At 60.1% G+C, this 27,689-nt stretch overlaps 4 protein-coding genes across 6 annotated transcripts; 2 read left to right on the forward strand and 2 right to left on the reverse strand.

The window, feature by feature from the left end:
- Positions 1–8: 8 nt before the first annotated feature.
- On the forward strand, positions 9–11,021 carry UBQLN4 (ubiquilin 4). 2 transcript variants are annotated; one of them, XM_085210113.1, is made up of 11 exons: positions 9–222; positions 2,055–2,206; positions 3,818–4,023; positions 4,340–4,602; positions 5,804–5,962; positions 6,540–6,765; positions 7,061–7,200; positions 7,654–7,737; positions 8,253–8,368; positions 8,968–9,145; positions 9,827–11,021. In XM_085210113.1, exons 1-11 carry the CDS (start codon positions 76–78, stop codon positions 9,977–9,979), a joined length of 1,824 nt encoding a protein of 607 aa, XP_085066239.1. In that variant the 5' UTR covers positions 9–75; the 3' UTR covers positions 9,980–11,021. The 2 variants fall into 2 exon arrangements, with proteins under 2 accessions (XP_085066239.1, XP_085066240.1); XM_085210114.1 differs by lacking the exons at positions 9–222; positions 2,055–2,206 and adding an exon at positions 2,507–2,589.
- A 4,957-nt stretch (positions 11,022–15,978) lies between these two features.
- Positions 15,979–19,326, forward strand: GPATCH4 (G-patch domain containing 4). The gene is made up of 7 exons (XM_085209796.1): positions 15,979–16,135; positions 16,206–16,279; positions 16,359–16,451; positions 17,267–17,374; positions 18,325–18,431; positions 18,521–18,571; positions 18,653–19,326. The coding sequence occupies exons 1-7, from the start codon at positions 16,060–16,062 to the stop codon at positions 19,077–19,079; spliced, it is 936 nt and encodes a 311-aa protein (XP_085065922.1). The 5' UTR covers positions 15,979–16,059; the 3' UTR covers positions 19,080–19,326.
- On the reverse strand, positions 19,286–21,983 carry NAXE (NAD(P)HX epimerase). 2 transcript variants are annotated; one of them, XM_085209797.1, is made up of 6 exons: positions 21,796–21,983; positions 21,139–21,247; positions 20,956–21,066; positions 20,765–20,878; positions 19,705–19,852; positions 19,286–19,616 (listed from the first exon to the last, which is right to left on the reverse strand). In XM_085209797.1, the coding sequence occupies exons 1-6, from the start codon at positions 21,966–21,968 to the stop codon at positions 19,414–19,416; spliced, it is 858 nt and encodes a 285-aa protein (XP_085065923.1). In that variant the 5' UTR covers positions 21,969–21,983; the 3' UTR covers positions 19,286–19,413. The 2 variants fall into 2 exon arrangements, with proteins under 2 accessions (XP_085065923.1, XP_085065924.1); XM_085209798.1 differs by lacking the exon at positions 20,956–21,066.
- A 2,291-nt stretch (positions 21,984–24,274) lies between these two features.
- Positions 24,275–27,082, reverse strand: TTC24 (tetratricopeptide repeat domain 24). The gene is made up of 8 exons (XM_085209689.1): positions 26,386–27,082; positions 25,817–26,029; positions 25,620–25,748; positions 25,369–25,490; positions 25,192–25,281; positions 24,941–25,011; positions 24,789–24,853; positions 24,275–24,539 (listed from the first exon to the last, which is right to left on the reverse strand). Exons 1-8 carry the CDS (start codon positions 27,074–27,076, stop codon positions 24,388–24,390), a joined length of 1,533 nt encoding a protein of 510 aa, XP_085065815.1. The 5' UTR covers positions 27,077–27,082; the 3' UTR covers positions 24,275–24,387.
- Between the last annotated feature and the right edge of the window lie 607 nt (positions 27,083–27,689).

The raw sequence follows: 27,689 nt of genomic DNA on the forward strand, positions 1-27,689 counted from the left end.
GCGACGCGGGCCGTGGCGGCGCTCCGTCCCCGCCTTTTTCTCTATCGGCCCGGGCTGGCGGGGCGGGCGGCGAAGATGGCGGAGCCGAGCGGCGGCGGCGGCGGGCCGGGCCCCGGCGGGCCGGAGCTGGGAGGTCCCGGCGGGGCCCTCATCCGCGTCACGGTGAAGACCCCCAAGGATAAGGAGGAGATCGTTATCGCGGACGGCGCCTCCGTGCGCGAGGTGGGGGCGGGACGGAGGATCGGGCCTAGGCCTTGGCGCTGAGAGGGGCCGGATGGGAGCAGGGACGGGGGTGGGCAATGGGGGGGGCGGGGAGGAGGGTAGGAGTCGGAGGGGAGGAACTTCGGGGGCTGTGAGGAGCCGGGAAGCGGGGAGGAATGGGGGGGTGGAAGGTGAGGGGGCGGGGAGCGGCGCGGGGCCGGAGCGGAGAGGGGGGCCGGGGGCTGCCCTGGCCCTGGCCGTGTGGGGCTGGGCTGGGCTGTAGCTGCGTGATGGCAGGCGTTGGGTTGAGGAGGGGCTGGGGGGCTGCCCGGGCCCTGGCTGTGTGGGGCTGGGCTGGGCTGGGCTGCAGCTGCGTGACGGCGGGCCTTGGATTGGGGGAGGGGGGCTGAGGGGGCTGAAACCCGCGGAAGGGTGAGAACGGGGCGTTGTCGGGGCTGTGCAGGAGGGGGGATTGGGGCAGTGCCGATGGAACGGGATGTGGGGGCCGGGAGGGGTCTGAAGGCTGGGGGGTTGGGGGGCATGGGAGGCACGGCCCTGGGACTGCGCCGCTGTGGGGCAACGGGTGGGCGTTGCATGGTGGGCCTGGGGGGAGCTCCTCTTGGGACAGGAGATGCCTCGGGTCGGGAGAGATGGGGGGGGAGGGACATGGCCCTGGAGCTGTGCTGCAGGGAGGTGTGGGGTGCTGTGGGGCAATGGACAGGTGGTGTGTGGCGGGGCTGAGGCCAGAGGCTGCTCCTTCCCTCCTTCCTTCCCTCCTTCCTTCCCTCCTTCCTTCCCTCCTTCCTTCCCTCCTTCCTTCCCTCCTTCTCCTCTCCTCTTGAGTCTTTGGGGCAAAGGCAGGGTGAAGCAGAGAGAAGGGAACATCAGACGTGAGGGTTTGCTCTGGCAGGGAGCTCCGCAGGGCACCGTGCATTTGGAAGGCAGGAGGGGTTGATGAGAAGCGCTGTGCAGGTGGTGGTGCCCATTGGTGCAAGGTGTCAGCGGTGTGGATCTTGGCTTTGTGTGTGCTTTGCTGCCTGCTTTGACGTGGGCTTCAGGACACGAGGTGAAGCTCTGCGGCCCAGATCAGCTCAGCTCCAGCAGTCTGCCCTCCCAGGCCCAGATTTTGGGGAATTCTGGCGCCAGGGCTGCGAGCTGCCCCAGGAAAGATGTGCTCTTCTGGTCCTGACCTTTCCCTGAGAATTTCCTGAAGTCTGTGGCTTCCAAATACAATGCTTTTGTGCTTTTTTTTCTCACCTATTGACTCGGGAATGCCCAGCTGAGCTGGCAGTGACAGCCTTACTGGCAGGTGCCGATTCCTCCCCATCACACAGCACAGAGGAGATGTCGGTGTTGGGTGGTGTGCATGCTCGCAGGGAGAACAGTCACTGGAGTAGGAATTGGAGAAGACCTATTTTACACCCACTGGCTGATAAGGGACCGTGCCCTTTTCTGCGGAGCTCTGTCCTGTATTGAATCAGAGTTGGGTTTCCTTGGGAAAAAATAAGATGAGCAGAGACGAATAAAGCTCAGTTATCCCGAGGATAAGTGGTGGCTTTGGGTCAGGCCTCAGGGGCGCAATTGCTTTGGAAGCCTTCAGTTCATCTTCAGGTAACCTTCTGAAGTTCTCTCCCCACGTTTGGAAGCAGTGCAGTGCTGGTCTTTGCCTTCTCCCCTCGCGCCTCGGGCACTCTCAGCAGCTGGAGCTGCATTGCTACCTGCGTGGCTCCGTTCTGCTGGGGTGCTGAAGCTCTTTTGGTTCCTTTTGCCATTTGTGCAGTGAATGTTGGGTGTCTGCAGCGCTACCTTCAGCTTCCCGCCTTCTCCTGAAAAACGCCGTGTTTGCTTTTCAGTTCAAAGAAGAGATCTCCAGGCGGTTCAAAGCCAAACAGGATCAGCTGGTTCTGATCTTCGCTGGGAAGATCCTGAAGGATGGAGACACTCTGAATCAACACGGGATCAAAGATGGGCTGACCGTGCATTTGGTCATTAAGACTCCACAGAAGTAAGAAACCGTTCCGTGGCGGGGGGACTGGGAGTGAGCGGGTGAAGAGGAGCAGCTCCGGCACGTGAGCTCTCCTTGCTGCAGCGTCGCTGCACAGCTCTGGGTTCGTCACTTGGCCCAGCTTTTCCCTGGGTTATGCACCTGTGTGAGCCCACGGGGGCAAATCCGTAACGCAATTAGCGTACGTGGCTTTGTGTGCGCAGAGCCTTCACACCTGGCAGCCTGGGAGGAAAGCATTGGAACGTGGTTGTGTCCTCGATCTGATAACGATGACTCACTGTTAGCAGAAATTGCCTCCCCAGCAAGCCAGTAGTAATGCTGAAAGCAATACCCAGGGTTTATTTCACTTCCTGCTGTGTACCCTCACCCTGCAGACTCCAAAGGTAACGAGAGCACCGTCCTGGCTTTTCATTTTGTTCTCTACCCGCCGTAGGGAAGTGCTCACTGAAGGCATTACAGCCCCTTCCTGTGCTGAGAGAAACCAACTGCTCGTTCTGCTTCCTCCTTCCTTCTTTGGTTAAGCTTCCTGTCTGCTTTGTCCTCTGCTCCTGCTCAGGGGTTTTCGACATCGCTCAGATGGGTCTGGAAGACACAAAGGGACCTTCGGGTTTGGAGTTCAGAAGTCCTGGAATACATGTGGGAAGGGAAAGGGACGTGGGTTCCCTGGCTTTGGGAAAGAGGAAATAATGTGCTCTTGGTTATTTGGAGTGACACAGTGGTGTTCCTTAGTTGAGGTGTGCAAAGGGAATGTTGGATTCTGTCTCATTAGAAAGCTTTTCAGTGTTCTTGAGCCCAGGGCTGTCACCGTCATGACGGCAGATGCCTCAGAGAACCATTTAAAACTCTTTTTTTTTTAAAAGGCCTGTGAAGGTCCTGAGGGAGAGCTGTGATTATGAGGTACTGCTGGGCTTGGTTAGCTGAGTAAAGCCGATGTGCTGCATCTGCTGCTCTGTGGGCTGTGTTCTGTGTGTGCCTGGAGAAGGGAGCTGTGCTAAACTTGTGCTGGGATGAGAAATCTCCTTTATGAGGGACGGCCAATAAATGTGAGAAGTGAATTCGTGGCCACTCGGACAGAAATACTCTGCAGCTCCATGGGATGCTCACTGCCTTCTGCCCCGTGTTCTCTGTACAGTAAGACAGGGACTTTTTTGCCCCAGTGAACGCAATCATATTCAGCACACAGGAGAAGCTGCAGCCAGGCCGGCTGCTGTTTACCCCTTGCAACAGCCCTGCTGTAACCTCCTGTGGTTTCTGTGGGAGCTGCAGGAGGATTTTCCTGTTTGGAGCAAACTCGTTGCTCAAGGATACGGCCGAGGTAAACAGTTCGGCGTGGTTCAGAGCGGAGCTCATACGGCTCGGAGTGAGAGCAGTTGGGCTGCTTCGTGTGGGCCGGGGTGAAATGCGAGGGCTGTTGTGCAGCAGGGTGGGAGGCAGGTCCTGGCAGATGGAAGGCAGCTGGGAGCCGCGGCCGTGCGTCCGTACAGACGGGAATGGGAACGGCCTGGAGGAGCCGCCTGCTGAGCTGCGGGCTCAGAGGGAAGCCTGCACAGAGAACGCTGCTCAACTCTCCCAAACCCCAGGAGCGTAACGGCTCGTTTTGTTTCTTTGTAGGGTCCAAGATCCAACATCTGCTGCTTCTGCCCCCGGTGCTGCTTCTGCCCCCACCACAACGTCCCCTTCTCCTGCTGCCCCGTCTCAGCCTTCCACATCCAGCAGTGCCGCTCCGGACGCGGGGAGCGGCGGCCGGCGGAGCAGTGGGTCGGGGACTCTGGGAGGTCCTGGAGATGGAGGCCCCAACAGTGCCACGTCAATCCTTTGTAAGTGGGGACACGAGAAAGTCAGGAAAGAAGGGTTCCTGAGGTGTAGACGGAGGAGTTGGGGTTTTTGACCCTGTGATTGTTTCTCCCGCTCACCTGAGTCATTTTCCTCAGCACCTCTCGGTTTGCCTGCTCAGGATAGCCCCCAAACCCTTTGTGCAGGGGATGTCCCCCCCGAGAGCTGCCTGCTGCGGGGTCGGGGCGCCCCCAGATCAGTGTGGGCGCAGTTCAGCCCACGAACATCCTCTCCTGCCGCTGCTGCCATCGGTTCCTGACCCACAGCTCTCTCCTCCCTCCCGTGTTGTTCCCCCTGCAGCTGGCTTCGGTGGCATCACTGGGCTGGGCAACCTGGGCATGGGCTCTGCCAACTTCATGGAGCTCCAGCAGCAGATGCAGCGACAGCTGATGTCCAACCCCGAGATGCTCTCTCAGATCATGGAGAACCCCTTGGTGCAAAACATGATGTCGAACCCCGATCTCATGCGGCAGATGATCATGGCCAACCCCCAGATGCAGCAGCTGATGGAGCGAAATCCGGAGATCAGCCACATGCTGAACAACCCGGAGCTGATGAGGCAGGTGGGTCGGATCCGAGCGCATCCCACAGCTTTGTGGTGGATCAGCTTCAGAGCTGGCTCTCAGCAGGGAGCGTGGGAATACCAGAACGGTGAATGTAGGGATCTCTTCCTTTTCCTTCCCACGGTAAACCCCTCACAGACAGATGGTGGTCTTGAGTGAAGTAAACAGCGATTACTCAGCCCACGTGCGTGCGGCTCTTCTCTCCCTTTCAGAGCTGCTGAATCTATTGTGTGTTGGGCAAAAAAGGATCCTTGGATCATTGTAGTGTGCCGCACGCGAGGCTGCTGTGTTCTGATCTGTGCATGGCAGCAAAAGGAGTCATGGAGGAGCGAAGCTGCCGTGAATGTGTCCCGCTCTTCTCTTTTTTCAGTCTTACAGACTGGCTGCACAGCTCTGTTGTGGTACAGTAAAATATTGCACTGGTGATGGGCCAGGTCCTGGAGGGCTCTGTTTTCTGTACAGCCCCAGAGGAGAGGTGGCCTGCACCCTGGAGGACACAAGGAGGCAGCATGAGGGGAAAATGAGAGCCTGAGCGTTAGGTAGCCCTCAGCAGGGCTCTGCTGCTCCCCAGGAGGACTGCTCTGGATGTGTTTCCGTGTGGCTGCTGAAGGAGCCCAATTTCCATGCACTTCCTATTATCTTTTTTTAATTTCAGCCGTGTCGGCCCTACGTGAAATTGCAGTTGCAGGGCTGAATTGTGAATGTTTGGTATTTCTGCAGCTCAAAGGATGGCCGGATGCTCCTTGAGCAGAAGGGAGCTGTCAGGAGCCTGGAGCTGACGGACTGCTCGGTTTTCCTCCAGCAGGAAGGATCCCAGCTCTTCCATCTTAGGTTTTTGAATGCAGTCCACCTACTTTGAGTGGGAACATGTGGCTGTTAGATGTTTGGATGTTCCGATACTGCTTAGAAATCAGACAATCCCACAGAGCTGAATTGGGGTTATAAAGGCAGAGAGCTGAGCGAGGTGGGAGGAGCCAGCGTCCCCGGGCTCTCTTTGCTTGGATAAATGATCTCTCTGCTCCCCGGCTGTGAAACGGGTTTAATTATCCCCTTCCTTCTGGGAGCTGAGAGTTAACTCTTTCAGTGCTCGGCTGGCAGCTCAGTGTTGCATTGCCGGGCTGCTCACAAACCTCTGGGTGCACTTCGCTCTGCTGCGGTGCACGCGGGCTCAACTGTTCCACGTTCTCCTCTTCTCTGGCAGACAATGGAGCTGGCTCGTAACCCCGCCATGATGCAGGAGATGATGAGGAACCAGGACCGTGCTTTGAGCAACCTCGAGAGCATTCCAGGAGGGTACAACGCCCTGCGCCGCATGTACACGGACATCCAGGAGCCCATGTTCAGCGCCGCCAGGGAGCAGGTATGGAGCACAGCTCTGCAGCACAGCACAGCACGCCGAGAAGGGAAGCTGGCTGTTCCTTCTCCAACCACAGCTCCTGGGCCTCTCCCTCTGGAGATGATGAACGCAGCTGGTAGGAGAGGCGGTGCGGTGCTGGCTGCCTGCTCTCATTGCACGGGCTGGGGATGTGAGCGGGGACCTGCTGCTGCTCCTTTGCTCTCCACGTAGGCAGGATGCCCAGCATCGCTGTAGCTCCGTTAGCACGGCGGGGCTCTCTGTGGGTCAGCTTTGGAGCACGGGAGGAGCGAGCGCAGCTCTGTCTGCGAGCTGTGCTGACGTTACCTGTGGGTATGGCTGGGTGCTGAGTGCACAGGGGTGTTTGGAAGCCCAGTCTGGGGCTCTGGCCATTTCTTGAGTTGGGGCTTTCTCTGAATGTGGTGTCTTGTGGGTTGCACACTTCTCAGGAGGCAAATTCTGGTGTGTGTTTAGCAAACTGAGTACGAGCGATTGCTTCCCAGCTCACACAGCGATGGGGTGAGTCCGGCTTTCCCCGTTCGGGCTGACTAATGAGGCTGTTTCTTCTCTCTCTCTTCCCTAGTTTGGCAACAACCCCTTCTCTTCCTTGACGGGGAATTCCGAGAGCTCCAGCTCTCAGCCTTTGCGGACAGAAAACAGAGAGCCGTTGCCGAACCCCTGGAGCCCCAGCCCCCCTGCTTCACAGAGCCAGGCGCCCAGCAGCGAAGGGAGCGCTGGCTCAGGAAGCACCCAGAGCACGCCGACCGTGTCCAACCCCTTTGGACTCAATGCTGCTAGCTTTGGGGCAGGTACGTAACGAGAGAGAGACCAGGATTGTGCAGGTGGCACAGACCAGCCAGGCGTTGGTGGGGGTTGCTGCAGAATGGGGCTGCTCTGCAGGCAAATGGACCAGAATTGGGTTATTTCTTGTGTGCCTGTGGAGGAGCACTTTGGGAGCTCCACTGTCCCTGCAGCCCTTGAGAGCACGGGAGAGAGGGAAGGTGTTCCCTGTTGGCCCATGGCTGAAGTAAAGGCGCTGTGGCACTGCTCTGCATTGCACTGTCAGGAGTTTTCCTTTGTTTTCTCTTTCCTTTACCCTTGCAGGCATGTTTAACAGCCCGGAGATGCAAGGTCTCCTGCAGCAGATTTCAGAGAATCCTCAGCTGATGCAGAACATGATCTCTGCCCCTTACATGCGGAGCATGATGCAGACCCTCGCCCAGAACCCAGACTTTGCAGCACAGGTAAAAGTGTTGCAGTTGTATCTGCTATTTATTATCAGGCAGGACTCGAGCACAGTGCTTGTGAGAACAGCCTGCTCCTGTAGTCAGAGAGGTTTGTCTTGCAGGAAGCTGAGTGCTGAGCGTGTGTAGACAGTTCTGTTCAGTCTCTCTGTAGCTTAAGGCAGACACGACGGTGAGCCCTGTGCTTTAGTAGAGCCGCTAACAGGAGGAGGTGGCTTTCAGGGGAGCATAGGAGTGGCCCTTCTCCTTGCCCGTGGGTCCTGTTCACCAACGCTGCCAGGAACTGAGCTGTCTTGTGTCAGTCTTTCAGTTCCCATAGGCAGGAAAACGTGATGAAAGCCTGGGGAGAAAGCTGGGGACACGAGTGTCGTGTTCTTTGTGGCTCAGTTACGTAGTGTTACAGCCATGGGCAGCAATGCTCTTATCCTGCCTGTGTGTGCTGTCTCTTGTTAGATCATGGTGAACGTTCCTCTCTTTGCTGGAAATCCGCAGCTTCAAGAGCAGCTCCGCCTTCAGCTCCCAGTCTTCCTGCAGCAGGTAACAGCCCCTGTCTGGCCCTGTGGGCTCGGGTGGGTCGGGCTGTGACAGCGAGGGGTCGGCACAGGGGAAGAAGAGGGAGAGCTTGTTTGGACGAGGCCGTGTGAATGAGGTGATCTAAATTACCTCAAGGTTGACTTGAAATGAGACGAGTTCAGCTGCATGAAACCCCTGTGTGGAGGCTCTCTCCCAGTAATGAGTTTATGAAAATTAGACTGGCTAATTGCGCTTGAGCAGCTGGTTCACTCAAGTGGATCAAAACAGCTTTAATTCTGGAGGCACGCGTGCCCCGTCCTAATCTGATTCTCCTACTTTGTGTAGGAAATTTGAAGCTCTTGGAGCGTGTCTGCGCAGATGAGCCCGGTGGTGTAGGGATGGGAAAGAGAGCCCAGACCTGCGGCTTGGCTGTGGCTGCAGCGCTGCGCTGCTGGCTGTTCAGGCTGCCAGCCGGCGGAGCACTGCCGGCAGGAGCTCTCGCTGCTCACCACCGCCGTGTCTCTCTCCTTCATTCCCAGATGCAGAACCCAGACTCCCTGTCCATCCTCACCAACCCCCGCGCCATGCAGGCGCTCCTCCAGATCCAGCAGGGACTCCAGACGCTGCAAACGGAGGCCCCAGGACTCGTGCCAAGGTACCGAGTGCTCCTCGGAGCGGGGTGCTGCGGGCGGAGCCGGCGGGCTCGAGGCCAGCAGGCAGCCTGGCTGCCCATTTACCCAGCAGATCTGCTCGGGGAACGCTGCGTGTGCGCCTGCAGGGCTCTGCGGGCTCCAGCTGATGGGCGCTTTCCGTTTGTTTGCACTTCATGCGGGAAGTCCTTGACCTTTTCTTTTTGGGGAAAAGACTTGGGAACCGCTTGGTCCCTTCTCTGTCTTTTGTTTGAGGTGTTTAAGTGTCGGGTGGACTCAGTTTTACTCTGAGGAGTGGTTTGAGATGCGCACCGTGGGGCTGGGTGGGTAAGTTAGGGCACACTGCGTTGCCAGGTGCCCTCGGGCCCTCTGCTCTTTGTCTGTGTGGGTCACGCTCAGTCTCTGCAGTTTTTGGGGCTGTGCCTGTGTTAGGATGGCTTGCTCCCAGTGGTGCTGTGGCTGGGATACGAGCACAGCCAGTCATGGAGCATGACCAGCCTGGCCGAGCCTGCTGGCTCTGCGTGCTGCCTCGCTCTCACAAGATAGGCAGCGGACAGCCAGAAGTGCCGGCTCGCCTCTGAGCAAACCCTGCCTTCCTCTGCAGCCTCGGCTCCTTTGGCATGCCTCGAATGCCCCCGTCCTCCACAGGAGGAAGCACAATCCCGGAGAACCCCGTTCCCTCCGCTTCGACGCCGGCCAGTGCCTCTCCAGCCGGGGGTGGTAACCCCCAACAGCAGCTCATGCAGCAGATGATCCAGCTGCTGGCCGGAGGAAGCTCTCAAGTATGTAATCGTGGAGTCATAGGATGCCTTAGGTTGGAAGGGATCTCAAAGATCATCCGCTTCCAGTGCCCGTACCGTGCTCTGCCTGCCCAGGGTCCATCCACAGCCCCAGGCACCTCCAGGGATGGGGCTCCCACAGCTCTGGGCAGCACTGCCACAGCTTCAGTGCCCTCTGAGTAAAGAACTTCCACCTAACATCTGAAATGTCCCCTCCTGTACTTGAAAGCCTTGTCCTGTCACCGTATGCCCACACAGATCCCTCTCCCTCCAATTTATGAGCTCCCCCTAAGTGCTGGATGCCCATTTAGGTGCTGGTGGGCTTCTCGGGGACATCTCTGGGGTGAGCTCGGGGTTGTCCTGGTCCCACCCCACTCCAGGGCCGTGGTTCTGCAGCAGGCTTCCTTTGGCTCTGCTGCTTTCTGCTCAGTTTGCTTTGGTCCAGGCCAGGTCAGTTCTTCGGGCTTGAAACTAAGAGCGCCGGCCATCCTGCTTGCTGCAGGCATGGAACTGGCCCTGTGTGCAGCGTGGCTGCTCTGCCAAAGCCACTGACGATCCGGGGAGGTGGATAACAGCACTAAAAACACCTCCGGAATTTCAGTGCTGCCGCAGCAGTGTCCCCGCTCTGCCCTTCTCCCCGGATGCGCCGTCCGCAGCTGAGGTCTTTGTCCTTTCCCTCTGCAGGCGCAGAGTCCTGAAGTGCGATTCCAACAGCAGCTGGAGCAGCTGAATGCCATGGGCTTCATTAACCGTGAGGCCAACCTCCAGGCTCTCATCGCCACGGGCGGGGACATCAACGCAGCTATTGAGAGACTGCTGGGCTCCCAGCCTTCCTAAGCTCCGTCACACCGCCCCGCAGATGTCAGCACACGCATCCATTCACATGCGCAGGGGGATCTTTCAGGAAAGCCCGCCGTCATTTTCATATCTGACAGCTGTCCATGTATTTAAAACAAAAAAGATACAGCTTAACCCCCGACCTTCCTACTAAGTTAAGATTTCATGTTGAAATGCTCTTTAACTGGCTTGTATGTGGATTCCAGTTCTCATCGTGGCCACAGAGACTTCAGATGTGTATTTTTCCTCAATATGCCCTGTTTCAGACACTCTTCTCTCTCTCTCTAGATGGTAGAGGCGATACTCCTAGTTATTTACCTGAATGATTGTGTTTTGAGTAGCTTGATTTTAACTGTACATGATTCCCTCCCTTCGCCCTCCTTTCAGGCAAATATTTAAAACTTGAGCCAAGTTTGCTTTCCGGTTCTTTCTCCCGGCATCTTCTTGGGGATAATAGAGCAAAAGAAAAATCGCAGCGACTTGGAAATTTCTGATGTCGTTTGTCTTAATAATTCCATGGGACGAACGGGGCCCTCGGCTCGCCGGGGGGCTGCCACCTCCTGCTCCAGGGTTGGCCCGCGTGCAAACCACGCCTGAACTGTGGTCTCTTTACGCAGTTGGGATGGCGGCACGGAGCCCGGCGGCCCTCAGGGATGGGGTTTGCTGTTGTGGAAGCCGAGCTGAAGGCGCTGTGCAGAAGAAGGCGTTGGAGAGGCTGGCTGCTGCCCCAGCGCTCGCTCCTCGCGCGGCCGCGTCGGGTGTCCTTCTCTCGGCGGGTCCGGTATCTGTAAAAACAAAAGGAGATGGAAAGATAAGATTTCTCCGCTCGGAAGCGTCGGTGTCCGCGTGCTTCCCAGCCCGGAGCCATCCTCATTTCCCACCCCCACCCCCCCTCCCCCGTTGTGGTGCGTTCGAACCACGCTGCGTTCCGTGGAGGACCAACAGGGCCGCGCTTTCCCCAGGGTCTCCGGGGCCGTGTGGTTTGCAGACCAGGTTTATCGACGAGAAAACAACAAATAATAAATGCGCACAACCATCCGTCTCCCTGCGCTCCGTGTATCGTCCTTGATTGCCACTGATTGAGTTTTCCTCCTTAACTCCAGATCAATCTCTCGCCCTCGGGCAGAGGGTGGGGGTCGGTGCAGCCCCTACCTCTCCAGCCCTCCTTCACAGCATCACAGAGCGGCCAGGGTTGGAAGGGACCCCAAGGATCTCCAACCCCCCGCCGCATGCAGGGCCACCAACCCCCACATTTAATATTAGACCAGGCTGCCTGGTCCTTCCCCTTGCCGCAGCAATCCCCATTTAATGTAATTCTTCCCTTTTTTCAGTAGGGGAGGACGGGGCAGAGAGGGAAGGGGAGAGATGGCAGCAGCACTCTACAGTGCAAAACAGCGCAGGGGGGGTGAGCAGCACCGCAGCGTGGAGCTGAGGCTGCAGGAGCTGAGGCTGCAGGAGCTGGGGCAGCTTGTGGGAGTTTGTCGCAGGCAGTGCTCTGTGGGGTTCCAGTCTTCTATTCCATGCTCTGTTCTACATCTTGGTGTCCTTGCAGCACAGTGCCGGCCCAGCCAGCAGCCCTTGCCTTCATCCCATGCTCTTCCTCACTCACCCTCTGGATGAGAATGCCAATGACGAGTAAAGCATAGGTGCCGAAATCACCATCTATCACAGAGCTGTCGGGGTTGGAAGGGAGGTCATTGAGTCCAACCCCTGCAGAGCAGCTCCCTACAGCAGGCTGCCCAGCTCGGCGTGCAGGAAGGTCTCAATGTCTGCAGAGAAGGAGAACCCACGGCCTCCCTGGGCAGTTCAGTGCTCCATCACCCTCGCTGCGAAGGAGCCCCTTCCCATGTTGGTGCAGACCTTCCCACGCTCCACTTTGCGGCCGTTTCCTTGTCCTGTCCCCGCAGACCGCTGAGAAGAGGCTGGCCGTGTCCCTCTGACTCCCAGGTTTCTGAGGAGGTTTCTGGACACTGATGGCATCGCCTCCCAGTCTTCCTTTCCCAGGGCTGAACAGCCCCAGGTCGCTCAGCCTTTCCTCGCAGGGCGCTGCTCCAGGCCCCGCATCCCCTCTGTGCCCCCCGCTGCTCTCTCTCCAGGAGATCCCCGTCTTTTTGAGCTGAGGATCCACTATCAGTCCAGATCAGAATCGGAGCCCAGCGCTCCAAACGTGGCCTCACCAGGGCAGAGTCACCTCCCTTGCCCTGCTGGCCCCGCTCCTCTTAATGCTGTCAATGCAGCCCAGGTCCCGTTGGCTGCCCACGGCCAACCTGTCGCCCACCAGGACCCCCAGGTCCCTCTGCAGAGCTCCTCTCCAGCAGCTCAACCCCAGTGCAGTTATTCCTCCCCAGCTGCAAGACTCTGCACTCGCTCTTCTTAAAGCCCATCTGGTTTCTCGCTGCCCAGCTCTCAGCCTGCCCACGGCTCGTAGCTCAGCACTCAGCCCTCATTTCGGAGCATCCCATCAGTTTGGCTGCCTGTCCCTGGGTGATACCGATGGGGTGATGGGAGATAAGGAGGATGGAGAGGAACATCTCTGCCCATCGCATCCCAACCTACACCTGCAATGAGACAGCTCGGCATCGGGTGGAGGCCCCGGCTGCTTCTTCCATTATTGTGTTTCTCCTGCTGAAGATCCCTTGTTGGAACAGAATGCCTCCCAACATGCCTTCTGGTCTGTCGCGCTGCATCCGTAACCAGCTGTAACATCCGCTGCTGCAGCTCTGCAAGTGAGAGCTCAGCGCGTAATGCAACGATGCAACGGCTCTGTCCCGACAAATGAGCCACTAGAAGGCACTGTGCGTCTGCTGCTTCCAATCCCGCGCGCAGGATGGGGGAAAACATCTTCTTGAAGGCAACCACAGCGACAGCCCGAGGGGCCAATGGGGACATTGCAAAGTGCAGCGTCCGTTGGTGGTGCAGAGCACTTTGGAAGGTTTACGCCATGCTGAGTTTGTTTTCCTCGTATGTCTGCAATCCTCCTTCTTCCCAGGAGCGTGTGCCGCCCCAGAAGCACATTTAGCACCTGTCCGTGTATTTCAAGCTATTTCAGCCTTCTGAGCACAAGTCCCCACAGGAGATGGCGGTGCTCGGATTACCTTGGCAGTGGCTGCATATCCTGCATTACGTTTCCTTCTCTCAGAAAAGTGCTTCCATCGATGGATCCTCAGCATCTCCCGGTGGTTCCCGCTGTAGGTCTGGCCCACTGGCACAGTCAGTCTCCATCAGTCACGCTGCTGGCTCAGAGGTAGCTCCGTGTTTGGCAAATTGCTTCCTTCCTTCTCTTTCATCGGCAGAGCTCTCTGTCAAGAAACTTGACGGCCATTTAAACCAAGAAATTCAGCAAACTCACAGCCCAAGGCACGCAGCCCTCTCTCGTTATTGTGACATCCACGTACTGCAGTGAAGTTCCACCCTGGGATGGAGGCAGCCACGTCTCAGGCTCACAAATCGTTCTCACAAATCGCTGGGCTGCTCTCACGGGTGTGAGAGGTAGGTGGTGGTTTTGCGGTAGAAGCTTCCAGCTCCCAGGATTTTCTGTACGTAGTATCGGCCTTTACTGGACTCATATGTGAAATAGTTGGTTTTCTTCCGCTGAGAAAGTTACTGAGCAGAATAAAAAGTTAAAGATTTGGGGCGCCCACTGGGGTAGAATTGAGCCAGGCATAAGGTAAGGCAATACGGAGGGTGGGGAGAGAGCTCAGCACAGACAAACGTGCTCATTCTTGGGATGACTGCCCTCCTATCTCATGGGAAAGTACAAATTACACCAAAGAAACAACATGCTGGTAACTGGCCCGAAGTGTCTCAGAGAACGGCATCGGGGAGATGGTGAGCTGAGACACTCAACCACTGGGCACCAGGAAGCCTTACCTGCGCTGGTTTCGGGTGGTCACAGGATGGATGTCACTGACCGGGCACAATTCCTGCCCTGCCAACAGGGGCCGTGCGCCCGATATTGCGATAACGAACGAACGCTGCTGTGTCACCAAGATCCTCACCTGAAATCTGTGACTCTGATTTTTTCTCACACTGGTTAACACTGCCCAGGTTAACTGAGTTTTTTCTCCCCGTTTCGGGGTTCTCCACTCAGAGGCAAATAACCTGGGGCTTCACCAGGCAAAAAGGCATCCTTCAAATCCAGAAGGTAAACCCCCCACTCGTTCCTTCATTGCCTGACAGCTGGGCTTCCACTCACTGCCCGTGTTCTTCAACAGCTCCATTCGCTGCCCTCCAGTCTTGTCCCAAACCACAGCTCTTCCCACCGCTTTTCCATCGCCAACATTGGGGTGCTGTGTTTGGATTCACATTCAGTGAGTGATCCGAACTCCAAGAAGTGATGTCCCTTCTGTCACCCTTGCAGTATCTCATGTCCTCAACGGGCGCTGCTTCACCCTGCCTCCTGCCTTCCGCTTCCCTTCTATCGGGCTGCATTTTGGCTCCGCCAGGCATCCCTGATGCCCGCACTGCTGGGCGAACCTGATTCGAGACTTCTGTAACTTCTGGGGGTACAACGTCGCTTTTCCCAGCTTGAAGCCAGGCTTAAAACTTCCAATCTGTTGGCCTTGCTTTACCCTTAGCCCCATGGGGTTTTTTTTTGTTTGTCTGTTTGTTTTTGTTTTGTCTTGTTTTGTTTTGTTTGTTTGTTTGTTTTAATTGACCAGATTTTTTCTTGTTGGCCAGTAGCTCCTACTGCTGTTACAACCACCCACGGCAGGCAATTCCTCGGTACCGGGCTCCGCCAGCAGGCCGAGCCGTGCGGGCTTTGCCGTGAAATGGCGACAGCCGCTCTGTTACCGCTGCCGCCGGCGCTGCTCGCTCCTCCCACACCGCCCACAGCGCCGGGCCGGGGCTGCCGGGGCTGCGGGGCCGCCTGCCTTCCGTGCGGGATTTCGGAAGGACTCGAGCCCTCTTCTGGTTTCGCTCTGATCCTCATGTTGGAAATGTCCGAATAATTTTGTCAGGACGGTGTCTCTGATAAAAGCAGATTTTATTGGCCATTGCAGTGGCGGGCGTCCCGCAAGCAGGAGCCCCTATGGACACAACACGGCATCTTTATTCCCTGTTTTCTCCCCCTTGCCTCCCCCCCTCCCCTGTTTCCCCACTGGCTGCTACTCCAGGTTCACAATCTTATCAGAGGATTTACATTTGTTATTTACTTGTTAATTTGTTATCTGGTGTCAGTCAGCAGCCATCCCGTTGTTTCCAGGATGTCTCAGTGCTCTTCTTGTACCGATGTGGTGATTTGCTTCCAAGTCTTCGTTAAATTGAGATGGGAGGTTTAGGTTGGATGTTAGGAGAAGTTTTCCACCCAGAGGTGGGGAGGCACTGGAACAGGTTGCCCAAGGAGGCTGTGGATCCCCATCCCTGCAGGCATTCGAGGCCAGGCTGGATGTGGCTCTGGGCAGCCTGGGCTGCTGGTTGGTGACCTGCACACAGCAGGGGTTGGAACTGATGGCCATCGTGGTCCTTTGCAACCCAGGGGATTCTATAAGTCAATGATTCTATAGGTCCCTATGGTGCCCCACGGGTCCCTATGGCACCCTATGGATCCTTATGGCACAAAGGGATCCTTATGGCATTCCATGGATCCTTATGGCAGCCTGGGCTGCTGGTTGCGACCTGCACACAGCAGGGGTTGGAACTGATGGGCGTTGTGGTCCTTTTCAACCCAGGTCATCCTATGAGTCAATGATTCTATGGGTCCTTATGGCACCCTGTGGATCCTTATGGCACCCCATGGGTCCTTATGGCACCCTACAGATCCTTATGGCACCCCATGGGTCCTTATGGCAGCCTGTGCTGCTGGTTGGCGACCTGCACACAGCAGGGGGTTGGAACTGATGGTGATTGCGCTCCTTTTCAACCCAGGCCGCTCTGAGTCAGTGATTCTAGAGCTCCTTACGGCGCCATGGGGGTTTCTCCGAGTCTCGGATTTTGCGCATGCGCACACCCGAAGGAAGAGTACATGCGCATGCGCCGCGCCCGCTCCGCCTCCCTCCCCCCACGTAAAGGGGGCGCTGTACGGAGCGTGCGCGGCGCATGCGCAGAGAGCGGCCCGGCCGCGAGGGGAGCGGGGCGCCATGAGCGCGGCGGAACCGCAGGGCGCGGGGCTGAGCTTCGCCGAGCGGCAGCTGAGGCGGCACGGATGGACGCGGGGTGAGCGCCGGCCCGATCGCTCCTGCTGAGCCGGCGGGGTGCGGCGGCTGACGGGTCTCTCTATCCGCAGGCCGCGGGCTGGGGAAGCGGGAGGACGGCATCGCGCGGCCCATCCGCCCGAGCGTCAAGTGCGGCACCGCGGGGGTGAGCGCGGCCTTCAGAGCCCCCCCAGCCCCCACATCGGCCCGCCGCCCCTCCTCACCCCCGTCCTCCGCACCCGCAGGTGGGGCACGACGCTGCCGAGCAGTTCTCCTTCCACTGGTGGGATCACGTCTTCAACGAGGCGGCGGCCAACATCGCCGTGCGGGACGGGCAGGTGCGGGGCGGGGGGGAATCACTGCAGCCCCTTCGGAGCGGTGCGGACCCTCCCCACAACCTCTGAGTGCTGCCTGGAGCCCCCCAACGCTATCCACAGCTCACACCGCCATCTGCAGCCCCTCACTACTTCCCAGTGCCGCCCCCGGCCTCTCCCAGTGCCCCCCCGGCCTCTCCCAGTCCCCCAGTGCCGCCCCCGGCCTCTCCCAGTCCCCCCAGTGCCGCCCCCGGCCTCTCCCAGTGCCCCCAGTGCCGCCCCTGGCCTCTCCCAGTGCCACCTTCAGACCCTGAGCATGCTCCTGGTGCCACCCAAGACTCCCCACAGCCCCCCGCTGCCATCTGCAACCCCTCAGTAGACCCCTGTTGCTGCCCTCTCCCCCCAGTACTGCCTCGACCCCCTCCCAGTGCCCCCCCAGTACAGCCTGCAGGCCCCAAGCACGCTCCCAGGTTCCTCCAGTACTGCCCACACCTCCCCAGTGCTGTCTGGAACCTTTTTTGCACAATCCCGATGCTCCCCAGTATTGCCCAGAGCTCCTCCCGGTGACCCCAGTACCGCCTGTACCTCCCCAGTGCCCCCCAGTGCTATCTGAGATGTCCTAGCATGCTCCCAGTGCCCCCAGCATCCCCCAGGGCTGCCTAGAACCTTGGAATACAAAGCCGCGTGCCCTCCCCAGTACTCTCTGGGTTCCCCCCGTGGCTTTTCGGAGCTCCCAGTGCCCCCCGTTGTGCCTAAACTCCTCCATAACAGTGCAGCGAGGCTCTGGGCTGTGACCAAATGCTCCATTCCTTCTCCCTGCCCCCTCCTCCTCCCCCCAGGACGGGGTCAGCTTGGAGGCACGTTCAGAGCAGCGCTTTGGGGTCAGCACTAAGAAGCCCCACAAGGTCCCCCCCCCGGGCAGCACGTTGTATGGCCACTTCATTAAGGTAACGACCCTGGAGCAGTGCTGCTTCCCAGCCTGCTGCTGCTTGCACCCCCTCCCATTTCCATGCCCCCCTTCCTCCTTCTACTTCCATGCACCCCTTTTCTATGCTTCCAGTTCCACACCCACCTTTTCCACGTTTCCACCTCCCCCATTTCCATGCCTCTCTGTCCCCCCCATTTCCATGTCCCCAGTTCCGTGCCCACCTTCTCCCTTCCACCTTTTTCACCTCTCCATTTTCATGATCCCTTATCTCCCCTATTTCCATGCCCCCAGTTCCACACTCGCCTTTTCCGTCCCACCATTTCCATGCTCCTATATCCCCCCCGATTTCCACACCCTTCTGTTTCCAACCTCCCCTCTCCCCCCAATTTCCACACCCTCTCCTTCTATACCCTTCTATTCCCACCCCCTTTTCCCCATATCCGTGTCCCAGTTCCACACACACCTTTTCCATCCCACCGTTTCCATGCCCTCCCATTTCCATTCCCCCACCCCCCCCTTTTCCACACCCTCCATTTCCACACCCTCCCCTTTCCATGCTCCCCTATTCCCCCCATTTTCATTTTCTCCAGTTCCACACCCACCTTTTCCATCCCACCATTTCCATGTCCCCTATTCCTCCCATTTCCATGCTTCCCTTTTCCACACCTCCCATTTCCATACCTCCCATTTCCATGCTTCCCCCCCCCCATTTCAGTGCCCCTACTTCCACACCCACATTTCCCATCCCTGTTTCCATGCTCCCCCATCTCCCCCATTTCCACACCCCACCACTTCCACGCCCATTTCCACACTCACCTTTCCCATTCCACCTTTTCCTCCCCCCATTTCCTTGCCCCCTGTCCCCCCCACTTCCATGCCCCTTTTTTCCATGCCTCCATTTCCTCCCCTCTCTTCTGACTCCCCCTACTCCCACCCCCCCCAATTCCCACGTTCCCCTTTTGCACACAGGCAGCCACGCTCACAGCCCGTGGGGAGGAGCCCACCAAGCAGCAGGGGGGCTCTGAGAGCAGCGAGGAGGAAGAGGAGGACAAACTGGACCGCTCTTCGGCCCGGAGGCACTGTGGCACTGAAGGGTGGGGGGAGTTGGGGGTCATCCTGCTGTCGCCTCCCGCCTGGTGACGCTGTGTCCCCTCTGTCCCCGCAGGCTGACGGATGAGGAGCTGGTGCGGGTGTGCGGGGGCCGCACGGCACACAAGTGAGTGGTTAGTTTTGGGGGCGGGAGGGGGGTCTGTGTGCTCTGGGGGGGCTCATTCCCCACCGTGTCCCTGTTGTGCAGAGGTGCACGGCACGGGCTGACCATGAGCGCCAAGCTGGCACGGCTGGAGCAGCAGGAGCGTGCCTTCCTGGCTGCCAAGCAGCACGGCGGGGGGGGGCAGCCCGCGGACCCCCAGAGCAGCCCCCCGGCAGAGCTGCAGGACGGCAGGAAGAAGAAGAAAAAGAAGAAAAGGGAACCGTCGGTGGATGGAACTGATGTGGAGGGGCTGCGGAGCCAGGAGGCGAATGGGGGAGAGGAGGTGGGAGAGGAGGAGAGAGAGGAGAAAGAGGAGAGGAGAAAGAAGAAGAAAAAGAGGAGGAAGGAGAAGGTGGAGGAGGTGGTTGAGATGGAGGCACCTCCAGAGGACACCGGTGGGCCAGGGGAGGCTGAGCACCAGCCTGGAGTGGGGAGGAAGAAGAAGAAGAAGAGGCGGAGGGAGGCAGAATGAATGCAGCCACCTGGCCGGGGGATCCGAAACCCCCTGTGGTGCCTGGGGTGCTCAGAGGGGCCTGGGGAGCTGTGTGCCCCACGGAACCTGCCTGCAGCTCGCACCCAGCCCTGAGGATGGGACCAGTTTGCCGTCAGCCCACGGTGGAGCGGTTGAAGCCAGAGCGACGGAGGGCAGAGCCTGCGCAGTACCGGGGTCTTCAAAGGTTTTTGTGTGTTTTCCAATACATTTTTATTGCACCAAACAACCCTGAAGCGTGAGGCGCGGCTCTCAGTGCCCGGCTCTGTTCCTGGAAGCGCTCCGACGGGGCTCCGAGCGCCCCAGCACTGAGCCCCTACGGCAGCTGCAGGACGCACTCGGTGCCCGGGTACGGGGGGAGGTTGAGGCTGTACTTCTCCTGCAGCGCCGGGGGCACGAACCGCCCCCCCAGGAAGTGGTAGCGCCCCGAGAAATGCACGGCCGCCTTCTTGGGCGCCGTCAGCGAGATGAGCATGTCGGGTCTCAGCCCGTCCGCCCGCCCCTTCTCCACGTCCCAGCCTGCAACACAGCCCGTGTTGGAGCACGCCGCAGTGCTGCAAACGCAGTGCGCTTCCCCCCCCCCAGCAGTGGGTCTGTCTGCGCTCACCCGAGGGGATGTCGATGCTGGCGATGGGCACCGTGACGCTCTGCAGGGTGCTGAGGATGCTCCCGAACGGCTCCCGCACCGCTCCCTTGAAGCTGAACCCAAAGATGGCATCCACCACCAGCCCATACAGCCCATCGATGAGCGCAGCCTGCGGAGGGGGGGGGGGAAGAGCGGGGGGTGAGGAATGGCAATGGGATCCAGCAGCACGGTGAGGATGGGCGGTGGGGGGTGAGGGACAGTGGGGGGTGAGGGGCAGTGGGGGTGAGAAGCCGTGGGGGGTGAGGGGCAGTGGGGGTGAGGAACCGTGGGGGTGAGGGGCGGTGGCAGTAAGATGATCAGTACTGGGGGTAGGAGCACTATGAGGTGAGGACCAGCAGTGGGTAAGAACCAATATAGGGTGATGACCAGCAGCGGGGCAAGGACCAGTATGGGGTGAGGACGGACAGTGGGGTGAGAACCAGTAGGGTGGTGAGGACCAATGTAGGGTAAGAACCAGTAGGGGATGAGTACCAATATGGAATGAGGACTAGCAGGAGTGAGAATCAGCAGGGGGGTGAAGAGCAGTGAGGGTGAGGAGCAGAACGGGGTGATGATGACGACTGGCAGTAGGGCGAGGAGCAGCAGGGGGTAAGGAGCGGTGTGGGGGGGGAGGATCAATATGGGGTGAGGAGCAGCAGGGGGTAAGGAGCGGTGTGGGGGGGAGGATCAATATGGGGTGAGGAGCAGCAGGGGGTAAGGAGCGGTGTGGGGGGGAGGATCAATATGGGGTGAGGAGCAGCAGGGATAAGGAGCGGTGTGGGGGGGGAGGATCAATATGGGGTGAGGAGCAGCAGGGGGTAAGGAGCGGTGTGGGGGGAGGATCAATATGGGGTGAGGAGCAGCAGGGGATAAGGAGCGGTGTGGGGGGGAGGATCAATATGGGGTGAGGAGCAGCAGGGATAAGGAGCGGTGTGGGGGGGAGGATCAATATGGGGTGAGGAGCAGCACAGGCTGAGGCCCAGCAGTGGTCACCGAGGCTCGCCTGCAGGACGCGGCCACGGCCCCAGGGGTCTCTGCTCACCTCCGCTGGGAACTCGGTGAGGAAGGGGATGTCCATCTTCTGGCACTGCGTGGTCAGCCCCTCGAAGAGCGGCTTGTTGGGTCGCTTGGGGTAGTGCACGGTGGGCTGGTATCCCTGCGGGGACGGCCGTGCTCAGCACTGAGTTGGGGGGTGCGGACCCCCGAATGCGGCCCCCCCTTCGGGGCACTCACAAACATTTTCAGGTGCCGGGCGCACACCAAACCGTCGCCGCCGTTGTTGCCCGGCCCGCAGACCACCAGCACGGCGGGGGGGCTCGTGGGGAAGGAGCCTGGGGGGTACGCCTGGAGGAGGGGGGACACGTTGGGTTGTGGTGGGGGGTCACCCGCAGCCCCCCTCCTCCTCCATGCTCCCACCTTGGCGATGGCGGTGGCACAGCTCAGCCCCGCCAGCTCCATCAGTTGGTCCACGCTGAATTTATAGTCGGTGAAGAGCTCCTGGTCGATGGCCTGAGCCTCCTCCTGCCTGGGGGGTTGGGGGGGGGCGTGAGACCCCTATGCTGCGGGGTCACAGCGCTGCCCTCCAGCAGCACAAAGCACGCGGGGTTGGGGGCCCCCTGCATCCCATCCCCATATCCAAAGAAGCGCAGCCCCCCCCTCCCGTGCGCCCCCTCTGGACACCCCCGTGTCCTCCATACCCGGGAAAGCACCGCTCCCCCCGCCCTATGCAACCCCCCGTACACCCCCACTGCCCCATCCCTGAGCCAGCACGGCCCCCCACCTGTCTCCCCCTGCACTCCCCTATAGCCCCCCGGCCCCACATTCGAGGTACTGAACCCCCCTGCACCCGTTCGCACCCCGTGCCCCCCCCACTGCCCCACACCCGAGGCAACGCCGCCCCCCCGTACGCACCCCCCTATGCTCCTCCATACCCCACCTTGCCCCATACTCGACCTACCGCGGACCCCCGTCCCATCCCTGAGGAAGCCCCATCCCCCCGCGCCGTCCCGCCCTGCTCCCCCCCATGCGCTCCCCTTTACCCCCACTGTGCCCCCCCGGCCCCCCGTCCCATACCCGAGGTACCGCGGTCTCCCCTCGCTCTGTCCGTGCATGTCGCGCTGCGGGGAGCGGCCCCAGCCCCACTCCGGACCCCAGACCCGCCTCGGGCAGCGGCCCCCCGCCGCCACCAGCAGCCCCAGCCCCCAGCCCAGCCCCCAACCCAACCCCCAGCCCAGCCGCGCCCGCATACGGCAGAGAGGAGCGGGGACGCGCACGGCGCACGGCGCACGCGCGGAGCGGAGCGGGCGGAGCTGCGGGGAACGACGCGGTGCTGCCCCCCAGCGGTCAGAGCCGTGCGGGGCTCCGCTGCGTTGGGTTGCGCCGCGCGGTGTTGTGTTGCGCTGCGTTGCGCTGCGTTGCGCTGCGCGGTGTTGTGTTGCGCTGCATTGCTTTGTGTTGCGCTGCGTTGGATTGCATTGCAGTGTTGTGTTGCGCTGCATTGCTTTGCTTTGCACTGTGCTGTGTTGCATTGCATTGCACATTGCTGTGCTGTGTTGCATTGCTTTGCATTGCACTGTGCTGTGTTGCACTGCGTCGCGCTGCATTGCACTGTGCTGTGCTGTGTTGCACTGCGTTGCAATGTTGTGTTGTGCTGCATTGCTTTGCATTGCACTGTGCTGTTTTGCACTGCGTTGCACTGTGCTGTGTTGCACTGTATTGCACTGCATTGCGCTGTGCTGTGTTGCACTTTATTGTGTTGCATTGCTTTGCATTGCACTGTGCTGTGCTGTGTTACACTGTTATGTTGCACTCTGTTGTGTTGCAGTGCACTGCCTTGCATTTTGCTGCACTGTGCTGTGCTGCACTGCTTTGCACTGTATTGCACTGCGTTGTGTTGTACTGTTGCCCTGTGTTGCACTATCTTGTGTTGCACTGCATGGTATTGCACTCCGTTGCACTGTGATGCATTGCTCTTTGTTGCAGTGTGTTGTAATGCCTTTTGTTGCACCGTACTGCTCTGTGCTGCACTGTGTTGTGTTGCATTGCTCTGTGTTGCACGTTGCTCTGTATTGCACCGAATTGTGTTGCACCACATTGTGTTGCACTGCTCTGTGTTGCACCGCATTGTGTTGCACAGCTCTGTGTTGCACCGCATTGTGTTGCACTGCTCTGTGTTGCATCGCATTGTGTTGCACCACTCTGTCTTGCACCTGGCACCGCTCTGTGTTGCACCGCTGTGTTGCACCGCGCTGTGTTGCACCGCATTGTGTACTGCTCTGTGTTGCATCGCATTGTGTTGCACCACTCTGCACTGCACCACGCTGTGTCGCACCGCGCTGTGTTGCACCGCATTGTGTTGCACTGCTCTGTGTTGCAGTGCTCTGTGCTGCACCGCACTTGTTGCGTTGCACTGCGTCACACTGCTTTGCTCTGTGTTGCAGTGGATGCATTGCTCCATGCGCAGTGCGTTCCTTCCCAATGCACCCTCAGCAAAGCTGCGCAGATGGAGACCCCAGGATTCAAAGACCCCGACCCAAGCCGACCCTTCCTCTGCTCCCATGGCATGAGATGCACAGCCCTGACCCACTGCTCTGCTCCTGGTGCATGGGGTGCACGACCCCAAACCACCACTTCCCTTCTCAGCTCTGGTTGGTCGGCACTCAGTGGACCGTGAGGCAGCGTTGTGCCCAGGTGGCCCAGAAGGCCGATGTTGTTCTGGTTGACCGATGGCTGACAAACTGTTGACCAATGATTGACCGACAGTTGATCAATGGTTGGCCAATGGTTGACCGACGGTTGACCAGTGACTGACCAATGGCTGACCAACAGTTGGCCAATGATTGACCAACGCTTGGCAAACAATTGACAGATGGTCCACCAACAGTTGACAAACAGTTGACCAGTGATTGGCCAACTGTTGATCAGTGGTTGACTGATGGTTGGCCGATGGTTGACCAATAGCTGACCAATGGTTGGCCAATGGTTGACCAACCATTGACCAATGGTTGACCAATGTTTGGTCGGCCAGTGGTTGACCAACGGTTTGGCCAGCGGTTGGCCAATGGTTGACCAGCAATTGACCAACGGTTGGCCAATGGTTAACCAGCAATTGACCAATGGTTGGCCAATGGTTGACCAGCAATTGACCAGTGGTTGGCCAATGGTTGGCCAGTGGTTGACCAGCAATTGACCAATGATTGGCCAATGGTTGACCAACAGTTGCCCAATGGCCAGCACTGTGCCCAGGTGGCCCAGAAGACCTTTGGGATCCTGGCTTGCGTCAGGCCCTGTGTGGCCCCACGAGGGTTGGCCTCTGCTCATAGGTAACAATGATGGGACAAGAGGTGGTGGGCTCACATCGCGGCAGGGGAGGCGGGTCGCATCTTGGGATTCATTTCTTCTCCCGAAGAGCAGTCACTGAAACTGCCCAAGAAGGGGAAAGGGGTCACCGTCCCTGGAGACGTTCAGGCACCACAGAGAGGTGGCACGTGGGGATGTGGGTTGGGGGGATGGGTTGGGGTTGGGGCTCTTTTCAAACGTAATGATTCCACGGTTCTATGAAGGCACACCTTTATGGAGGGAGATCTTACAGCACAAGGAAAGCGGTCGGCTCCGTGCCGCACTGGGTGCTGGACGTGCAGCTCTGCTCCGTGTTCCTCCCAGCGCTCACAGGAGACTGCAGAGCTGAGACGGCACCGTGCAGCCCCCCCAGCCCCCGGGTCCGGCCCTGGTGCTGCAGGGGGGGTCCGGGGCTGTTCGCAGCGCTATCACTGCGGGGATGGAGGGTGGGAGCGCGGGGGGGTGGCGGAGCTTTGGTGCTGGGGAAATGCATCGTTATGGTTTGCAGGAGGTTCCTTGTTGGATCGTCGTTTGGGTGGGGGGGTATTTTACTTCTGCCCTTCCCCCTCTCCTCCCCTCCCTCCTCCCGTTCAAATTGCTCACCCCCAGCTCTGGAAGGAAAATTTCTTCCCAGGGCTGCGCCCAGGATGGGATGAACACAGCACTTCCCCGCATACGGGGGGCTCCATCCCCCACTGCAATAACCCCGGCCTTGCACACCCCCTTACCTGACCCCGCGGGTGGTGCCCCTGGTGCAGCTTCACCCCCACCCTGCCCTGTGTCCCGGAAGGACCTGCAGGGGATGCGGGAGGGAAGATTTTATCCCATGGGCGATGCTGGGAGCGCCTCACAGAGGAGCTCGGGGCAGAATCCTACTCACACCGTCCGTCCCCGTAGCTGTGTCCCACTGATGTGGGGCAGTGGGGAGCAGAACTGCAGCGGGACGAGGTCCTGTGGGGCAGCAGCACGATGACGGGGTGGCATGGGGTCTGTGCATTACGTCCCCGTCCACCGACCAACCAACCCCCCTGGGTGCACGCAGGCACGGCTCAGGAGCACGCAGAGCTTTGCTGCTGTCCCCGTACCCCACCAGCCCCCCGATCCCGACCCCCGTGGTGGGGGGCTGCTCACCAGGGCCGGGGTGGGCCGGAGGCAGAGCTGCATCTGGAGGCTGCGGGTCAGCCCGGTGACAATCCGCTCGCCATCTGCCCTGGGGCTGCCCTGTGCAGGGGACCCCGCTGAGCTCGTCCCCAGGGGACGGTCGGCGCATGCCATGCACCGTAGGGTCCATCCCCAGGTCCCCTGTACCTGGCAGCGGGACAGCAGCCTCAGGGCCTCCTGGTAGTGCCCGGCGGCCCTCTGGGGGTCCCCCAGGTGGAAGCGGGCAGCCCCCAGCCCCTCACACGCTTTGCGCTGCCCCGGCACATCCCCTGCGTGCCAAAGGGTTGCATCAGTTCTGGCTGCACGGTGAAGCATCACGGGGCTCGCTGCAAGCTCTGCTGGCTGCTGCACAGCTCCGACACGTGGCGCCGGGGTCTCCTGGGGATGCTGCCCCTTACCCGAGTCGCGGAAGGCCTGCAGGGCGTGCAGGTAGTTCTCCGCAGCGGCCTCGTGCTCCCCGAGCTGGCTGAAGGCGTATGCCAAGTTCCCAAAGCACTGCCCCTGCGCCCTCCGGTTCCCCGCAGCGCCTGCAATTCATCACCGGGGGTTCATTTCTGTACCACCCCCCCCACAGAGCGAGGCTGTGACGCCGTACCGTGCAGCGCTGCCGCTCGCCGGTGTGGGGCCAGGGCTGCAGCGAAGTGTTGCAGTGCATTGCGGGCAGCGCCCAGGTTCTGCAGCACTGCAGCCTCCTCGCTGCATCCCGGTGCTCTGCGGCATGCGGCGAGCGCGCGCTCAAAGCTCTCTGCAGCCAGCGGGAAGATGTGCAGCTGGGAGTAGCCGAGGCCGATGTCGTTGTAGAGCTTCCCTGGGGGGCACAGAGGAGTGTTGCGTTGGGGTCGTGCATCCATGCAATGGGAGCGGAGGGGTGGGTTGGGGTCGTGCATCCATGCAGTGGGAGCGGAGGGGTGGGTTGGGGTCGTGCATCCATGCAGTGGGAGCAGAGGGGTGGGTTGGGGTCGTGCATCCATGCAATGGGAGCAGAGGGGTGGGTTGGGGTCGTGCATCCATGCAGTGGGAGCGGAGGGGTGGGTTGGGGTCGTGCATCCATGCAGTGGGAGCGGAGGGGTGGGTTGGGGTCGTGCATCCATGCAATGGGAGCGGAGGGGTGGGTTGGGGTCGTGCATCCATGCAGTGGGAGCAGAGGACCCGGTGCGGCGTTACCCTGCAGGGTTGGGTCGGGGATGCTGTCGCAGAGCGCCCGGCACCGGGCGAGGGTCCCCGCGACCTCGGCGACCCCGAATCGCCCGCTCTGCAGCATGGAGCCGCTCGCTCTGCTCAGCGCCACGGCGGCCGCCTCGGGGCAGCGGACCCCCGCGTAGCCCCGCGCCGCCTCCAGGAAGCAGCGGGCGGCTCTCTCGGACTCCCGCATGCCCAGGTAGCAGCAGCCCATCGCCACGCTGCTCCCCGCCCCGCCGGAATCCCTCACGGCCTCCGGGAAATCCCGCAGCCCTTCGTGAGCCGCAGCGACGTCGAAACGGAGCCCCTCCGGCCGTTCCCGGTCCGAGGGTCGGGATTTGAGGAGGAATTTCAGCCCCTTCCCGGGCTTCCCGGCCTCCACGTAGGCGGCCCCCAGGCGGAAGGCGCAATCCCTGCGCAGCCGTGGGGTGGGGGTGCGCAGCGAGAGCCGCACCGCCCTCCTGAAGCAGCCCAGCGCCCCCCGCGTGTCCCCCAGCCCCAGCGCCCGGCACCCGGCCCGCGTCAGCCCCTCGATTTCAGCCACCCGCTCCGCTCCGTCGTCCCCGTCCTCCCCGTTGTCCCCCTCCCCCGAAATGGGTTTCCCCTTCCCTTTCCTCCGGCGTTTCCTCCCGGGGGCTGCGGGGACCGGGGGGGTCGTGGGCTCCTCGGAAGCCATGGGCAGAGGTGAGCCGGCGTCTGTGGGGGGAGCACCGGGGGTCTGCCTGGAGACGAGCGGAGGGACGTAGGGTCCTTAAGGTGGAAAGACAGCTGTACAACTGAGTCCAACTGTCAGCCCGTCCCCACCGGGAGCACCACTCACAGATCACGGCACCACTCCGGTTGGGAAAGACTCCCAGGGTCACCCCATCCAGCCCCCTCCGCTCGCCCCCCCGCACCCACTCATGGAATCGTTCTGTCTGGAAATACCTCCGAGATCGCCAAGCCCACCCAGCGACCCAAGGGCACCCTTCCCACTCATGGAGTCATTAGGACTGGAAAAGACCCCCACCCGCACCCCATTCCCCACCCCCCTTACCACGTCCCTGTGTGCCCCATCTCCGCGATGCCTGAACTCCTCCAGGGACAGTGAACCCCCCCCCAAAATGGAGCAGTTCCAACGACCTCTTCCTGTGGACAAACGGACCCCAACACCCGAACCGAACCCCCGGCGCAATGTGAGTCCAATCTACTGCCAAAACGGGAGGAGAGCCGCCTTCCTCCCCAGAGGTGCCCGAGGCCGGGGGCTGTGAGCAGCGGATGGAGCCGTGGCCGTCCCCCCTCGTAGCGGT

Source organism: Meleagris gallopavo, chromosome 27 (genome assembly GCF_905368555.1).
Source record: "Meleagris gallopavo chromosome 27, MGAL_WU_HG_1.1, whole genome shotgun sequence".
Lineage (NCBI taxonomy): Eukaryota > Metazoa > Chordata > Aves > Galliformes > Phasianidae > Meleagris > Meleagris gallopavo.